This window comes from Vombatus ursinus, unplaced genomic scaffold (assembly GCF_900497805.2).
Source record: "Vombatus ursinus unplaced genomic scaffold, bare-nosed wombat genome assembly UNPS02014833.1, whole genome shotgun sequence".
NCBI classification, from domain to species: Eukaryota; Metazoa; Chordata; class Mammalia; order Diprotodontia; family Vombatidae; genus Vombatus; species Vombatus ursinus.
In genome coordinates this window covers 9,979,174-9,998,132 of record NW_020954611.1, presented here as the reverse complement: position 1 = coordinate 9,998,132, position 18,959 = coordinate 9,979,174, and the positions used below count along the sequence as shown (strand labels likewise).

At 36.0% G+C, this 18,959-nt stretch overlaps 1 protein-coding gene across 3 annotated transcripts in view; it reads right to left on the bottom strand.

The window, feature by feature from the left end:
• CEP55 (centrosomal protein 55) overlaps positions 1 to 18,959 on the bottom strand; it is a 38,058-nt gene extending 19,099 nt beyond the window's left edge. For 2 of the 3 annotated variants that reach the window (XM_027839839.1, XM_027839842.1), the window contains exons 1-4: positions 18,893 to 18,959; positions 10,905 to 11,099; positions 7,773 to 8,048; positions 6,127 to 6,195 (exon numbers count right to left, since the gene is read on the bottom strand). In XM_027839839.1, coding sequence (XP_027695640.1) covers positions 6,127 to 6,195; positions 7,773 to 8,048; positions 10,905 to 11,087 — 528 coding nt within the window. In that variant the 5' untranslated portion in view covers positions 11,088 to 11,099; positions 18,893 to 18,959. Of the gene's footprint in view, positions 1 to 6,126; positions 6,196 to 7,772; positions 8,049 to 10,904; positions 11,100 to 18,276; positions 18,298 to 18,892 lie in introns of those variants that run through there. The other variant, XM_027839841.1, reaches the window with a different exon arrangement.

The following is an 18,959-nucleotide window of genomic DNA, read 5'->3' as shown; positions in this document are numbered from 1 at the left end:
CCTTTGGGTGGTATTTAATGTTATGTTATATCTCCGTGAAAATCAACAGAGCTAAATTGGGTCTGGAGCATAGGTGGGCCACTCCCTCAGTGAGCTAAATCACATGGGAAATAAAGTTGTACCAGTACTTATATCATAAAGCATATCTCTGGGAAGGTGAGGAGGGTAGGTAAGATGGAGATAACTACTGGAGGGGAAGCCAGAGCTAATAATCTAGTGCAATCCTCCCTTTTACAGAAGAGGAAACTGAGTGGAAAGTTAAGTGACTGACCAAGGACTCATGGCTAAGTCGATGTCATAGTAAGGATCAGAATCAGGAACTCCTGATTCTCAGTGAAGGTCTCTTCTTAGAATATCACACTGCCTCTCAAATGTGCTCACTTAAAAGCTTCACATAAAAGATACAAAATGATGACTGAACTCATCTTTAATCACTTGTATATACTGCTAACAGATCAGCTGATAAATAAAACAATGAATCAATATTTTTGGCAATCACCTAGAGGGATGGTGCCTAATTATCAAAATATTTAGTTCCAACCATCATTCCACTGTAGAAGTCATGTATAAGATCGTAAGTGCTTTTGACCTAGACAGATGTAAACTCTTACAGTGTTCCCAATGAAGAATGACCACGGATTTATACGTGCTACCCAGGGCAATTAATACTATGGATTCTTTGCATGTTGCCATGTTCTCTGACAACTCATTGAGGCAGATTCTTTGGCTTTGTGTTCTTTTTAATCCAAGAAATTCTGAGCCCAGCTTTAGGCATGCATCAGCCATTCAAAGACATGTACGACTCTAGCACTACATGGAATGCTCAATGTTTTGCCACAGTTGTTACTGCATAGTTTCAGAACTGCTGTCATAAGATCATAGGATTCAGAGTTAAAAGATCTTAAACACTTAGCCTATTTCCTTTATTTCAGAGATACTAAAACTGATGTCCATAGAGATTAAGTGATTTGAACAAGGCTACACTAGCAGTAATTTGGACATAAGTCCTCAGACTCCAAATCCAATGCTTTTTTCTACCATACCATTCTGCCTCTTCTGATAATCAAAAATGCTAAGTTCAGATAACTTTGGTATTAAGGGCTCCCGACTACGATGTCTCGACAGGTTCACATATGCTAGGCCTAAATAGCCACCAAAGTAGTAGTCAGTAATAGTACTGAGTCAGATCCAGTGTTACCAAAGGAGACTGTCTTTTTTTTTGTTTTGTTTTGTTTTTGGTGAGGCAACTGGGGTTAAGTGACTTGCCCAGAGTCAAACAGCTAATGAGTACTGTGTGTCTGAGGTCACATTTGAACTCAGGTCCTCCTGACTCCAGGGCCAGTGCTCTATCCACTGCGCCATCTAGCTGCCCCAGGAGACTGTCTTGATTTAGCATTTGATACACTGACATAGCAGTACAATATGTAACTATAGCCAGTCAGTTCAGTCTGAAGATTAAACCTGGGTTAGCACTATGGCATCAATAACCTTACTAGGACTGAAGCAGTTACAATTCAGATGTCATAGCATTAAGGCCATCTTTAGATAATAGTCCACCACCAATAGCATGTTGTGCTCATTTCCATGAACTGAAACATCAGAGTTATACCTTTATATGGTAGGGGAGGGGGAGAATCAATGACTTCCAGACTTAAATGAACCTTTGTCTGAACTTTAACAAGCATGTGGGTGATGCACTGAGGTAGTAACACACAGACTACCAAAATGCATAATGATTTAAAATCTTGAGAAGCAATATCCTAAGAGGCCACGAGATGGTAGTATTATTCTAGAAAGTAGAAAACCTCTTTCTCCTCACTTTGGTTTATTTCTGTATAGTTTTAGATTCACAGATTAAAAGAATTATTAGGACTGAAAGGGACCTTAGAGTGATCGAGCTCTATCTTCTCACTTCACAGATGATAAAACTAAGATTCATATGTCTTATGTCTTTCTTTTCTTCTTAAGTGGCTATAATATAGAATTAATTTATTTTTTTTAATGTATTGATGAATTTTGTTTAAAAGTGCAGCTAAATAAAATGTTTTATATTTCTTGTGCTAAAAAACAAAACAAACAAAAACCCCTACCCCAGGCTGCTAGAGAATTATGGGACCCTATATAGGTTAGGGGTCCTAGAGAGAAAAAAAAGTCACCAACCCTTCACAGTAAGTAATGATTACAGAATTAGCTCCATGTAGGTGATGTTAGTTATGTGAGTCAGGTTTTACCAACATTCGAAGAATATTACAGCTGAATCTTTAGAGAACCAATCATTAACACCAAAGGCTTTCCCTGGATTAACCTAGTCTTACAAAATAAAAAAAGTATTGGGAATCATCTAAGGGAATCACGTAGGAACTTTGAGAGGCAAGAATTGCAGCCTAAATAGCTAAGTAATGATGTTAGTGAATAGCCAACAATGGGAAGTGTATTCCTCTTCTACTTTCTTTGTGGGGTTTTCATTATAGATAATTATGTATGTGTTTTTATTATAGATAAATATTTATGTGTTGATATCCTTCTGTTGATATTCAAATAAAGAGAGATCAGTGCTATAATCCTTCAAATAGCTATTTGGTGGGAGTAGACAATTTTTACTATTCAAGGTCACTGCAAGATTAGAGAGCAAAGGAGGGACAATATGATCTCACAAATAAGTAATAGCTATCAAAACAGACCAAAAGATGACTCTGGATAAACAATAAATTTCTCAATATAATAAAAAAACCCTAGTTTTTTGGGGGAAGAAAAAGGTAATTAAAAAGCTATACCAAGAAACTTCTGGAATGTAATGAGATGCTGGGCAGAATAAAAGATAATACAAAATATATATGATGGAGTTATCTGGATAAACCAAATTTTTATGTACAAATTTCTATAGCAGACCCCATCTTCTCAGGTAAGTACCTGACAACAATGTAGATAACACCCTGCTGTGTGTGTTTGCTAATTATCAAAAAAAAATTTTTTTTTGATTCATTAGAGTAAGAAAAAAAATGGGATTTTTTACTCCTACAAGTTGTCTCAGAAATTCATGAGTCATACAAAAGAGAATTTCTAATATACAAAATTAAAAAGCTTTTCCAGGAACAAAAATCAATGACATTAAAATAAGAGGAGAAAATTATTGAGTGCATTTAGGAAAACTTTGCATCAAATCTCTCTAATATAAATCCAGTATCTAAGATCTATAGGAAATTGATGAAAACACATTAGACTAATAGCAACTCTGCACTAGATAAGTGTCAAAGGATGTGAACAAAATTCTCAGAAGAACAGCAAACCACCATGAGGGAAAAAAAAACCACTCCAAGTTATGTATAAGAGAAATGCAAATTGAAACAACTGTGAAGTTTCTCCTCACATCCATCAACTTGGCAAGGATGATTAAAAAACAAAAAAGAAACTCATATTGAGAGGGAATATGGGAGGATAGTTACACTAATGTACTGTTGATAGAGCTGTGAATTGGTCCAACAATTGTGGAAAATATTTAGAATTATGAAGAAAAATCACTAAACTCTTGATCTGCTCCACCATCTCTGTAACTTTCCAAACCAAAATACCCATCCCTGACCACCAATCCTTTATAATAAAATTTTTTAAAACAATTAATACTAGCTAACATTTATATGACATTTACTATGTGGCAAGCACTGTGCTAAGCACTTTATAATGATTATCTCATTTGATCTTTACAACAACCTTGGGAGGTAGATGCTATAATCAATCAAACAATAAAAAATTATTAAGCATCTACCCCATTTAACAGATGAGGAAACTGAAACAGAGGTTAAGTGACTTGTCCAGGATCACACAGCTAGTTAAGTGTCTGAGGCTGGACTAGGCATAGTGCTGTACTACCTAGCTGCCCTATTATGTATTGTCTCTCCTTATTAGGATGTAAGTTCTTTGAGGGTACAGACTCTCTTTGTTTTTGTATTTGTATTCCAAGTGCTTAACAGATAGTCCCCTATATATCTAAATATTAAAAGCAGTGGGTTTTCTTTAATGGTAGCAAAAAACTGGAAAGAAAGTAGGTACTATCAATTGCTGAATGATTCAACAAATTGTGGCATATAAATGGAATAGAATGACACATGTGCTTAAACAAGGAAGAATTCAGAGGAATACTGAAAGACTTGTATGAGCTGATGCAGAATGAACTAGAACCAGGAGTATGTACCTAATTACAATAATATAATTTTTTTAAAAAACCCACTAAAAAGCAACTTGGATTGAACTTGAAGAAAATTATTTATACCAAACTAAAGATGATGAAAAATACCCCTCTCCTTTCAGTTAAGAATTTAGTGAGGAAAGGTAAGGGGTGGGGTGGTGAGATGGTGGTGGATTTACTTGCCATTTGGTAGTACCAAATATTTGTTGCATATACTGTCATATATGGTCATTATATCAGTCAGATGTGCATAACCATTTATCTTTCTGACAAGGGAAGGCTAGGAGTGGTGGAGAGGATATTGGGAAATGGGCTGGTGACATCAAAAGCCCTCAATAAAATCTTAAAGATCATAGGATGACAGGATACATGTAGTTTCAAAGAACTCCTGAGTATCAACATTAAATGTGGCATAAGTGAAGAGACACGCTCACCAAAAGGCTTTTGGCTGTGTCCTGGGAGATGTTCCACACAAAACACAAATGGAAGAGGAGTACCCTATAGCTAGAAAGGTTTGTCAGTTGTAGCAATTTGCAGATAATACTATGGTGACTGTATAAAACCTAATAACATTAAAGAACCTCCTTAATAAGATCCATGGTCATTTGAGAAACTAGCAATTCACAGAAGTAGATAAAAAATGTGCACAGCTGAATGGGCAATCCACTAGTACATATCTTGAGTACTGAAGATAGCCAGTGAGTTGAATCCAGAAATGAACAGGAAGAGGATAGCCTAGATTACATTTGGAAAATCACACTGTTTTCCAAGATCACAACCTGTTCTCTGTTGCAAAAGTTCATTTTTAACACCATTATTTTCTGGCAATGCTACATGGCTATTAATCATGAAATACCATCACCTCAGAAGAATAAATGTTTTGGGTGACCCAAAGGGCAGCAGAAAGATTCGTGGTAGGTGTAAGTAGGCTGCAGCATATTGCCAGTAATAGTCTTCATACAAGAAGTAGAGTCAAAGATGTTACTGAGAACATGTATGACTGGAAAAGGAGGTAGGCCGATTACATACAATTGTCTTTTTCAATTACCTCTAGGAGAGGCACTTTGACAAAGGTTGTGATGCTCCACTGTGACCCTTTCTGCAGTGAAATAAATTGGTTCCATTTCTTCTTTCAGAATGCAAAACCACTTTATAGAAGGTTTGTGTACTTACTGGTCAGAATAAAGCAAAAACCTTAAAAGTCTACCTGTGCATCTTTCAGGCCAGTTACTTTTTCAGGTTCAATTACAACAGCTGGCCTGATAATCAACTCATGATTATCATTAACCCTCATGTGTCAAATATCAAAGCAAGAAAAGATGGCCTACGAACATAAATTCTGTGGTATCTTTGGTTTATTCATTTTTAATTATGTTAATAATCCATGTATAATTTATTAAGAAGTTATGTAAAAATACAATTTTATCATACAAACATCCATATCAAGTACATGTGTGATTCTAGAGTAAAATGACACTCGACTAAGAGCAAAACATACTTTCTTCATAATTTTTTCATTTTATGACTAAGGATTACAAGATTAAGTCATTTTTCAAACTAGGAAATATAAATCTTATAAATGAGACACGTAAAAAAAGATTATAATTTACATCAGTGAAAGACAAAAAGGAAGACAGTTTATAAAAGTAGATTCCACCAATGAATTCTATTATAGGTGATGTATTATAGGTGATTGAAGGCATGGAACTCTTTAGGGAGAGGGAAATTTTGAGTATCCACTAATGGCAATGGACAAACTTTCTAAACTTCTCTAGGCTACATGGGGCAATACCAACATGGGGGTCTCTTAAAAAAATTCAACTCTGCTAGCTCATCAGTAGTTTATTAAAAATTATAGTATACATATGGTAGCAATTGTCATAGAAAGTAAGCTCCCATTTAAATAAAGAATTCATCAAAAGGAAAATGCCCATTGAACTTACGTCTTTCAGCTGCATTTCCACTGCATGAATATTAACCACAGGTGATTCAGTGAAACGTGTAGCCATGTTCTACAAACAAATCAAAGTTATTAGCTGCTTACACTAAGCATAAGTTCATGATCTCATGATTTCCACCACAAAACTTAAGGCACCTATACATCCCAGGTTGGTGTACTCTGAGGAACCATCATGACATAAAAGTACTGTATGGCTTTGGGCAAGTGCAATAAGGATCTCTTCGAAATTTAAGTAGATTGGAAAAAGCAGAGTTCTTCAGGTATGATGTGCTCCTTTTAAGCCCACCAGAACAGCACAAACTTCCTTTAAAACAGGTCACAAATAGCCTAAAGATTTTCATCCAAATGAAAATCATTACACTATTCAAATATCTTTTGAGAGACACTAAATTGTCATGTCAAAAACACAGTTAAGTACCTACTTATTTTTTCAAGTTTCATTCTCAAAGTCTGTTTGTAACCCTGTCAGCTATATAGAAGATTATAAAATAATAGTTAAGTTTTCAGGCTAGATCATAAAATGCCCATAATGGAACTATATTTCAGCTCTTCAAGATTTGGTAAGAAAGAATTTAGTTGTCATTTTTGACTAGAAAGCTCAAAAACTTTTTTAAAGGCTCTGCTCTATATTTTATTTTGTATCTAGCCATGATTCCTTGGTACACAATACAATAACAACAGGTGAGGAGGCCAAGGATAATGCATAAGAATACTTATAGATACAATGCTGGTTGAGATATGACTTTTTAAAATTTGTTTGGAACTGTGATTTCATTAGTGTAGGGAACTCCCTTCCAAAGGTGCAGACAGCAACTAGTGTGCAAGCTATTATTTTAAAGAGAGTTGCCTAGAGAATTGAGAGGTTAGATGAGTTATCACTGTCACATGGCTATTATATGCTAGAGGCAAGACTTGAACTCAGGTCTTTCTGATTCCAAGACTGACTCTATAGCCTCTATATTACCTCTCAAATGTCAATACTATAAAATCCATTCAGGGACTAAATTAGAATTTCTATTTAAAAGCTAACATTTACATTCCACATTCAAATATTTTAGTTGGCTTTTTATAGGCTGGATTGTTTGGAAGATCTAGCCATTTCTGATCTTATCTAACCCCCTTATACAGTACTTTTAATTATAGAGAAATATAACATGTATAACATTAATAGTAAATAAATTGGTAGGTAAAATAGAGACAATATGCAATGATATCTAATACTAGTTGCCTCCATGTTACCGAAGCATACTGAAAAACACTCTTAAAATCAAGTATTCGAGAAAGGCAATATTTAATTTCTTCCAGACACTTCCACAAAAATATTAAAATTCTCAGCAGCAATATAGGTCTTATCCATACAGCATCTATTACATAGCTAGCTTAGACAAGCTAATTCGGATATAATTATTTTTATGTGAAAATGAACAAATGAGCAGTTCAGCAAGAATAATATTTTGGGTAAAAGAAAATAGTTGCTGAAATTAGTTACCCTATAACTAAGTCATGAGATAATCTCTATTATATACTTAGCTATGGTCACACTAGAGTTACAAAATACATTTTCTAAGTCTATTTGATTATGGACCAAAATAATTTAGATGCTAGGATTTCTTGTTTAAATTTAAGTACCTGTGATAAATGAAGTGTATTGGCTTTGCTTTCAAGTTCTGACAGTCTTGTGGTTGCTACAGACAACTGCTTTTTCAGAATGTCGGTCTCTTCTGATAAAGACTTTAAGAGTTGATCTCTTCTCTCTGCCTCTTTAGTTTTTTCTTCTAATTGACTCAGTAATGAACTGATGCTACTTCTAGATTTCAGCTGGACTTTTAATTGCTGTATTTCTTTTTCTTTCTCTGTCAGATGGTAACTATTCTTCTCCTTTTCAGTTTCAAGGGCAAATACTTTCTAGACAAAAAAAAAGTTAAGAATCTCACTACAAAGTTAACTCAAACACGAAGATAAACAATGACAAACAAATGTCAAAATGAAGACAAGATAATGAAGGTCACCACAAAATAAAGTTTTCAATGAGTACTAAAATAATTTTTTTAATTTGAAAAATATGTAAAGACATAAAAACGCTATGTGAATATTTTTCTACTACAGTCTCATACACAAAGTGAAGAACTCACTTCTCTCTCATTGTTGACCTCAATTCCCAGGAATCTTCATTTAATTAAAAGAGAACTAGAGAAAAGTAAGTAGGTAGAAGTTCCTCTTTAAAGGAAGTTATAAGGAGTGAACTATTGAGAACTCAAGCACTACTAAAATAAAAAGTCATAGTTTAACAGCAGTAGCATCTTCTTTGGATGTAGAAATATTTTCCCCATTTCACCTTTTGAACTAATTCAAAATTAAGATGCTAGTTGAGAAGAGAAAAAATGAGAAGCCTCATCTTTCTTTTTCAGTATATGAATAAATAACAAAAGGAGGGTAAAAACTAAATTGGATAAATGATCTTATATTTAAAGGTTTTTGTATGAAACTGGAGAAAAAACAAAAACAAAAAACTATTGCTGCTGCTGACAAGCTACTAATACCATACTCATGTTTAACCTGTTGAGTACTGACTAATTGCTGGGGGCTGTGAAAGGACTCTGTCCATGGCACTACTCTTCAACATTTTTATCAACTGAAGCCATAGAAGAAATTTGTAATGACATAAACAAGCAGGGATAGTTACATCTAGCAATTACCCATTTATCATACAAAACAGAAGAACACAAGCACACACTCCAACATTCTGATCATTTGAAATATCTTTTTAGAGTTGGCATAATCATGACTCATGATAACAGAAAGATATAACTTAACAGGATAAATATAAAGTCTTTCACTGGGTTAAAAAAAAATCAGTTGTATATGTTATGATATGGGAGAGCTATCTTGGGATTAGTTCACATGAAGAAAGACAACCTGTCTTCAAATACTTGAAAGAATTTAAAGATATTTAGAATATCTCAACTAACTGTCTTTTCCTAAAGTCCAATAACTGATTAAATATGTCTTATAGATAAATAATGGTGAAGTACTGACATTATGGAATCAAGACTTTTTTTAAGTTTTAGAAGGAAATTTATTAGGTTGTTTGGTAGAGGTAAAGACTCTGTAAGACACTTCTAAATTATCATCTTGATAAAATATCCCTTTGGTAGTCTGAGTGGTATGATAAAAATCTATAAATTACCTTCAGTAACAGTGTCATTTTTATTTTATCATGGCCTAGTCATGAGCACTGAATATTTCTTCAGCTATTTAAGTTGTTCTTTATTTCTTTAAGGAGCATCTTGTAATTGAATCTATATAGGTACTGAGTATGCTTTGGTAGATTGACTCAAGTATTTTATGCATGGGTACTACAATTTAAGAGAAGTATTGATAAACTAAAGTGTATTCAAAGGAATGGGAAGATGGGGCTGGAAACAATGTCATACAAAGGATAGAAAATTTGGGAGTTTCTTAGTCTATACAATAGAAAAGTAAGAAAGATAACCTTATTGTCTTCAAATACTTGAAAGGGTTTAAAGATACTTAGAATATCTCAACTAACTGCCCCTTCCTAAAGTCCAAAAGCTAATTTTTATAAATTAGAGTTTTATAAGAACTTTACTTAAAATAGCCTGGGGAAAACTATCAGAAGGAAGTCAAGATGTGAGAGGCGACATGGTGAATACAGCACTGGACTTACGAAGACCTGGGTTCAAATCCTGCCTTGAACACTTACTAGGTGCATAACCCTGGGCAAATCAATCTCCGGGCCTCAGTTTCCTCATCTATAAAATATGTGGGTTGGGTGGGGCTCAACATTCTCTCAGCTTCCTTTCAGCCCTAAATTTATGATCTAAATTCATGATGATAATCTACGATACAATTAAATGTGTTGTTAAATATTCACATAAATTTTTCACATTGTTAATTCAGTAATCTCAAATGAGCAGCCTTGATTCTAAGAAGTTAGAGAAGAGACAAACTAGACTGTTGGTCATGACAAAGACTTGATATAAGTATGTATGTGCATGCATATGTTTCAGGAAAAATTAAGTACTTTAAAATATGAAAATGGCTAGTATTTGATAAAATAATAAAATGCAATGACCACCAAATAGCCAGTCTATAACTTAAATTATAAAATTGTAAAAATCTTAAATACAAAAGAATTTATATAGACTCAAACTTTTAGAAAAGAAAAATCCAGTTAAAAATACTCTTGCAATTAAATTTCGTTAAACGTGTTTTATAGATAAATAATAGTGAAGTACTGACATTATGGAATCAAATGAAGACTTTTTAAGTTTTAGAAAGATATTTATTAGATTGTTTGGTAGAGGTAAAGACTCTTCTAAAACATGTTAATATAAGATGGCCTGCTGGACTTAGAGTTAGGACCTGGGTTTAAAACCTGAGTTCTTCCCCTAATATGTATGACTGCGGGTAAGTCACTTAACCTCTTATAGTCTCACTTCTTTTCTCACTTCTAAAACGAGAAGGATCTATATTAGATGATCTCTAACATACATTTTAACTCTATATCTAATAAACACCTGATAATTCCAATGAATTATATGTGAATTTAAAATCTCTTTGGGTATGTTTAAGATAAAGGAATATTCTAAAGCAGTCTCGATGTTATCCAACCTTTTCATCAGATTGATCTTTGAAGAGCTGCACAGGTCAACGACTTGAAGTTAATAAGATAAGGGGAGGAAATGATGAACAGAACATGCAATTTAATTACAATATTCAAAAGTCAAAACCATCTACCTCTTGAAGTCTGTGAATTTCTTTTTCTGCCACCCTTCCTTTTGCATCTGCATTTTCTTCCATAGACTTTTTAAGAGCTGCACTTTCTTTTTTAAAGTTCTCTAATTCAGTTTCAGATTTGGAGGTGCTAGTCTTTAATCCCAATTTACTTTTAACAAAATCTTTGGGGCTTCTGGAGGACATATCTGGAATATTCTGTAAAAACAAGAATGAAAACATATAAGAAGATAGGTTAAAGACTCAATGCTATACATACTCAGTTGCTCTCAGCAAAATAAGTACCCAAAATGGAAGAGTGTTGAAATCATACATTAAGCCTACCATATATAGGCCACAACTAAGAACATTTCCAACTTAGAAAAAATGCTAAGTGATCCTTTTACATCTCTATTGCACTTTACAATTTAACAAAGCACTTTCTCAGACATTACCTTATTTAATCTTCATAACAACTCTTGTGAGGCAAAAATATTCATTATTATCTCTAGTTTTACAGATGAATAGAGGATTAAAGAGGTGAAATGATTTTCACAAGGTGACGTAGCTTTTAAGTAGCACCTGAGCCAATTCAATCTACTTTCAAGCACAATGTTCTTCTGTGACCTCTTCCAGCAGGTACTCAGGAGATGATGGGTACAGGTTCAAGTAAGAAAGAAATAAGACTGGGCACTATATGAAAAAATGACAATATGCATGGAATCAAAAAATGAAAAGAATCAAGTAGGCAAAAACCCAAGAGTAATAACTGAGAGTGAAAAGCCAGTGTGATATAAGGAAAAGACTACTGAATTTGAAGTCAGAGGACCTGGGTTCCAGTTCTGTCTCTGCCACTCAATATGTGACCTTGGGCAAGTCAATTACCCTTTATTAAGTGATCCTCAGTTTCTGCATCTAATACTACTAACACTACCTTCCCTACATGGGTGTGGCAAAGCTCAAATGAGATAATATCATTAATTAACAGCTTGGTAAAAGAAGCACAAAAAAAATGTTAAAGAAAATTATACCTTAAAAAACAGAATTGGTCAAATGGAAAAAGAAGTACAAAGGCTCACTGAAGAAAATAATTCCTTAAAAATTAGAATTGGCAAGTGGAAGCTAATGACTCTAGGAGATTTCAAGAAACAATAAAACAAAAGCAAAAGAATTTTAAAAATAGGAAAAATGTGAATATCTCATCAGAAAAACAAGTGACCTGGAAAACAGATCAAGGAGAGATAATTTGAGAATTATCTGAAAGTTGTGATCAAAGAAAAAGCCTAGATATCTTATTTCAAGAACTTATCAAGGAAAACTCCCCCAATATCTTAGATTCAGAGGGTAAAACTGAGATTGAAAAAAATCCACCTAACACCTCCTGAAAACTCCCAGGAATATTATAACCAAATTCCTGAGCTCCCAGGTCAAAGAAAAAAATACTTCAAGTGGCCAGAAAGAAACAATTCAAATATTGCGGAGCCACAGTCAGGATAACACAAGATTTAGTAGCGTCCACATTAAAGGAGTAGAGGGCTTGGAATATGATATTCTGGAAGGCAAAGGAGCTAGGATTGCAACCAAGAATAATCTATTCAGCAAAACTGAGTATAATCCTTCAGGGGAAAAAAATTGACATTTAATGAAATAAAGGATTTTCAAGCATACCTGATGAGAAGATGAGACCTGAATAGAAAATTTGACATTGAAACACAAAGAGAAGCATAAAAAAGGTAAACATGAAGTAATCATAAGGGTCTCAATGAAGTTAAACTGTTCCACATTCCTATATAGGAAGATGATATATGTAACTCCTAAGAACTTTATTATTATTGTGGCAGTTAAAAGTTTACAGACAGACAACATGGATATGAGTTGATTACGTTGGAATTATCTCAAAAAACAATGAAGAGGTGAGAAAAAGGGATGAACTAAGAGAAAGGGGAAGGGAAAAGTAGAATGGGGAAATTTTTCTCACATAAAAAAGGTATGCAAAGAAGAGTTTTTACAGTGGAGAGGAAAATAATGGTGAGGGATGTTGGGAAATGACTGAATCTCACTCTCACAGGAGTTAGTTCAAAGAGGGAAGAATATATGTGTCTGTGTATGTGTATACATATACATACACACATATATACACTCTGTTGTATACAGAAATGTAAATTACCCAATAGGAAAATAGGCGGGGAAGGGAATAAAAGGGGGGAATGATAAAAGGGAGGACTGATTAAAGGAGGCAGTACTTAGAAGCAAAATAGGCTTTTGAGGAGGAACAGGATAAAAAGAGAGAAAAGAAGAGAAGAAAATGGGATAGAAGGAAAAACACAGTTGGTAATCATAACTGTGAATATGAATGGAATGAGCTCACCCATGAAATGGAAGCAGATAGCAGAATGAATTAGAAACTAGAATCCAAATATGTGGTTTACAAGAGGCACACCTGAAGCAGAAAAACACACACAGAGTTAAAATAAAGGGCTGGAGCAGAATCTAATATGCTTCAGGTAAACTAAAAAAAGGCAGGAGTGGCAATCATGATCCCAGACAAATCAAAAACAAAAATAGATCTAATTAAAAGGATAATCAGGGAAAACTCCATTTTGCTAAAAGGTACCACAGACAATAAAGTAATATCAACAATTTTTACAGCAAGTTTCTCTGGTAAAGGCCTCATTTCTCAAATATATAACTAAGTCAAATTTATAAAAATAAGAACCATTCCCCAATTGATATATGGTCAAAGAATACAAACAGGCAGTTTTCAGAAGAAGATATCAAAGCAATCTATAGTCATAAGAAAAAAAATGCTCTAAATCACTATTGATTAGAGAAAGGCAAATTAAAACAATTCTGAGGTACAAATGCTGGAGGGAATGAGGGAAAAAGAGGTACACTAATGGATTGTCGGTGGAGTAGTGAACTGTTCTAACTATTCTGGAGAACAACTTGAAACCAGGCCAAAGAGCTATAAAACTGCATACCCTTCAACCAAGCAATCCCACTACTAGGTCTGTATTCCAAGGAGATAAAAAACAAAAAGGAAAAGGACCTATACGTACAAAAATATTTATAATAGCTCTTTTTGTGGTGGCAAAGCATTTGCAATCAAGGGAATATTCATCCTTTGGAGAATGGCTGAACAAGTTGTGACATATTATTGGTACGTGGTAAGGGGGGTAGTTTCAGAAAAACATGGCAAGACCTATGTGAACTAATGCAAAGTGAAATGAGAAGAACCAGGAGTTCGTTGTGCATAGTAAGAGCAACGTTGTAATGAGGATCAACTTCGAAAGAAGTGACTACTCTGATCAATACAATGATCCAAGACAATTTCATGATGAAAAAAAAAAAGCCATCTACCTCTGAAGAGAGAACTGACTGAGTGCAAACTGAAGAACAATTTTCCCATTTTCTTTATTTTTCTTGTTTCTCAATATGGCTAATATGGAAATGTTCTGCATGATTACACAGGTATAATTGTCCCATTGTTTGGGGGATGGTCTGGAGGGAAGGGGGTGGAAAGGAGGGAGAGAATTTGGAACTCAAAATTTTTAAAGAATGTTAAAAATAAATAAATAATAAACTGAAGTATTTTTTAAAATATCATTAAAGCATTGTTTATAATAACAAAGCACTGCATATAGCTTGGCAGTGTGTTATCAGGTGGCCTGTTAATTTCAAACTATCAATAAAATATGGAATTTGGCTTGTATATTAAAGAGAAAAAAAAAGTCAGGGCACTGCTTAGGTAATGAGTGCTGTAACTTCTTGCCTTAACTAACTTCCGTAACTTTCTGGGCTCTTTCACACTTAGCTTCCATTTGCTTGGATTCATACAGCATACCAAGATGATATAATAAGAGGAATAAAGATAGGAATTGGATCTATGATTTCACTGGTATAGGGAACTCTGTGGTGAGGAACTTCTCTCCACCAATGCAGCTTAACACCTCTTATGCAACCTATAGTCTCAGAAAGATACCTACATTCACTAAGAAGTTAAATGACTCGCCCAAATCCACATACTTAGCATGAGAGAGAGCTTGGTATAGTAATGAGCAAGATTCAAAGCCTGGCGGACTTGGGTTCAAAATCTGCCTCTGATGAATATTGGCTGTGGAAAAGTAAGAGGTGCTTAAATTAAAAAAACAAACAAACAACAACACACACACACACAAAAACAAAAAAACACAACTATCACTGTGTCCCAAGGGTTGGTGACAAGAAATATTCAAAATATAAGCCAATAGGCCTGAAAAGTAACTTGAGAAGCTTACATCCTCCCCTCACCTTTATATCTCCAATTAAATAGATTAATCAATTAGCAAGCATTTAAATACCTACTATGTAACAAGCACTAAGCTTCTGGAGATACAATGACAAACATTCAATAGTCCCTGCCCTCTGAAAGCTTACGTTAAGGTAAAAAACATGTACATGAATCAATATAAGATAATGGAAGTGCAGAGAGTGGCACTAACAACAAGGGGTGCTGTGGGAGGATCAGGAAAGGCCTCATAGAAGAGGTGGTGTTTTTCAGTCAATAAACATTTATTAAGCACATACTATGTGCCAGGCACTGTGTACTGGAAATACAAAGAAAGGTTAAAAACACAGTTCTACTCCTGAAGGAGCTAACTTTCTAATAAGGTAGACAAGATGCAAATGATTATGTACATACAAGATATGTACATAGCGTAAATGGAAAGTAACCTTGGAGGAAGCCACTATGTGGCGATGGGGGAAAGGACATGACCAGGAAAGACCTATAGAAGATAGAATTTAAGTTGAATCTTGAAGGAAGTCAGAGAGGCTAGAAATCAGATGTGAGGAGAGAGAGCATTCCCAATATAGGAGAAAGTCAGTGAAAGACAAGGAGTTGGAAGATGGATCGAAATGTGTGAGAACAGAAAAAAGGCTAGTGTCACTGGATACTGGAGTATATGGAGGGAAATAAAAGGTAAGATGACTGGAAAAGTAGTTGGTCAGGTTGTGAAGTACTTTAACAGCCAGAGAGTACATAAGGGTAGTAATGAATAATAAGGCTGGAAAGGTAGATTGCAGCCAGGTTGTAAAGGGCTTTAAATGCCAAAGAGGAGATTGTATTGAATCCCAGAAGTACTACACGGCCACTAGAATAAATTGAGTAGGACAACCAGATGGTCAGATCTATACTTCAGAAATATTACTTTGGCAGTTGCTTGCAAAGAGGGATTGGAGAAGAACAGATATGTACAGTGGGTTCTCCAACTGCCTGGCTTTCAAGGTAGGCCCTCCATGACTGGGATCCATACTACCCATTACCTTTCCAAATTCATTTCACAATACAACCCAAATCCAGTCCTCCACTTTAGTCCTTCTAATTTTCTTATTGCCCCCCCCCAACATACAGTATTCATTTCTTCTCTTCCTCATACTGTTCTAGTTTCTCTTCTGTTATTAAAACCTACCATCCTTTAAGGTCAAATTTAAGTTCCAGGTCCCTGAAACCTTCCATAATTCCCTTGTCCTCAAGGAGCTCCCCCCTGTTCTGACCTCCTATAGAAAGTCTAGTTGTTAATGCACAATTTAGGAATTACTATGTTCTATCTTGGATTGTTCAGTAATCGTTTCAGGGATTTTGTCTTTACTGAACTAGAAGTCTGGGGACCTGATTACTAGTTCTGATTCTGCCACTAATTAGTTGTGTGACCTGAAGCAAGTCCTCTCTGAGCCTCAGTCTCCTTATTTGTACAATGAAGGCACTGGACTAGATCGTTTCTAAGGTGCCCTCTGGCTCTGAGGTTTTATAATTCTATATGAATGAGCTATTACAGTGATTCTGCTTCTTAAATTCCCCAGAGTGCCTTGCACATAACAGGTATTCAATTGACAGGACATTATAGGGAGAGTAAAGCTCTTTCCTATTTTTAAGTGCCTCCAGGGAAGTCAACAAATCAACAAGCATTTACTAAATGCTTCCTATGGACTGGGTTCTGTGCTATGTGCTGGGAACACAAATACAAGCAGGAAATTCATTCAACAAATACTTAAGTATTTTAGTGCTGGGGGGAGCAAAAAATTTTTGATAAGACACAGTTTCTGCCTTCATGGAGCTAATAAATAGTCTGGTAGGGAGACAAGATAAACATAGAAAAACTTTAATAAACAGTATTACAAGGTAGCTACATTAGAGAAATGTAGAACAAAGTGTTAGGAGGAAAATTGTTACCAGAGATTAGCAAAGGCTTCATCATCATAATGAATACATAAAATTTGCCAGGCAGTTTTACCTCACCTTATAAAAGAAATATAGGTATAACTATCCCTATTTTATAAAGGAGGAAACTGAGGCTCAGAGAGGTCAAGTGACTAGCCCATGATTACACAACTAATAAATATCAACAGTAAAATGTGAACACAGATCTTTCTCGACTGTAAGTCCAATACTCTTTCCACTATACCATGCTGCCTTTGAGCATTTGAGTGGGGCTCTAAAGAATGAGCAAAAATTCAACAGCCAAAAAATGGGACAGAAAACACTCAAGGCACAGAGAACAGCGTGAGCAAAGCCAGAAACTTGGGCAGCACATAGCATACTCAGGGAGAGAGAAAACTTTCCTTGGGCTTGAGTGTAGAACGTGTGGAACAGAGTAACAGAACAGAAATCTAGAAAGTAGGGCAGTGCCAAATTGTAGATTGTTTGAACTAAGACTTTAACTAAGAACTTAGTTTGAACTAAGACTTTCTGAGCAAAGGAATGGCATGATCAGCTAGGTTTATAAGGAAGCCCAAAGGGTGGAACTCAACAAACTGGCAAATTTAGGTTTGCTGTAAATGAAACAGACTATTTTGTGAGGATTGGTCATCAAGCAAGGACTAGATGACCACTTGTCCCTTATGTTCTAGAGAGGGTTCCTTCTCTTGTGTGGGTTGGACTGGGGTCCCTTCTAACTCTGAGATTCTGTGAAGATCATTCTCAAGATGGCATGAAGTATAGGGAGAGAGTAGGGGACCGGAACCTGCAGCGGCCCCTTGAATGAATCCAAACTTCACAGAACAAATCCCCTTAATAAAAGGATTTCTTGCACCCAAGAACCTAAAAGGCCCCATGCCACTGGCTCCCCACCCCCGGCTATAGGCAGAAAAATCTTTTAGGAGGATACTGCAAAGAGAACTGAGAACGCTGAAGCAATGTGGGCTGAGCTAGGGAGTACAGTGGCAAGAACACCACCCTGTAATCTCAAGACTACAATCTTCACAGTGCTGCTTTTTAATGTATGTCCCCCATCCGAATGCTCAAGCTCCCCGAGTAGAGACTGTTTCATTCTTTATACATGTATTACACATGTAATAATTAACATTTATACACTGTATTAATATTTATCTGTAAAATGGAGAAAATAATAGCACCCACCTCCCAAAGTTGTTGTGAGGATCAAATAGGATAATAATTGTAAAGCGCTAAGCACATAGTAAGCGCCACATAATGTTAGTTATTATTATTATTGTTATCTTACACGACAGACACCTAATAAACGTTTGCTGATTGATTTGACTTTGTTCAAGTCCCTCCTCTTCTCTGGTCCTCAGTTTCCTCCGATGTAAAATGAGAACCTTGGTAAGTCGACCGACTAACTAACTGTGTGGCGCAGAAGGGACTCCCGGGGAACACTCTGGCTCTGAATCCCTCGAAGGTGAAGGCCTCCGCGGGCCGGCCACATCACCTCCTGGGCTCCTCAATCTACGACGACTCTGGGATATCACAGAACCGGGAGGCAGGAAAAGACAAGAGAAATCCCCGATCTGGGACCGCTGCCCGAAGCGCCAGGGTGGGGTCTCACAGACAATCTCGGCCGCGGGGAGGGGCAGGGCGGCGCCCTCAGGGGAGGCGCTCCCGCATCCCCGCCGCCCCGGCCGGCTGGGACAATACCAGCCCAAGATCTGCGGGCTCCTCGCTCAGGCCCTCCCCTGCTCCCCGTCTCCTGGCGGCTGACGGAGCTCGGCCCACCTCGGCCAGCGCCACCACCCACCTGAGACAACGACGTCGTCCGCCCTTCTCCACAGCAGAAGCCTCCACAGCTTCCGGAAATTTGAATC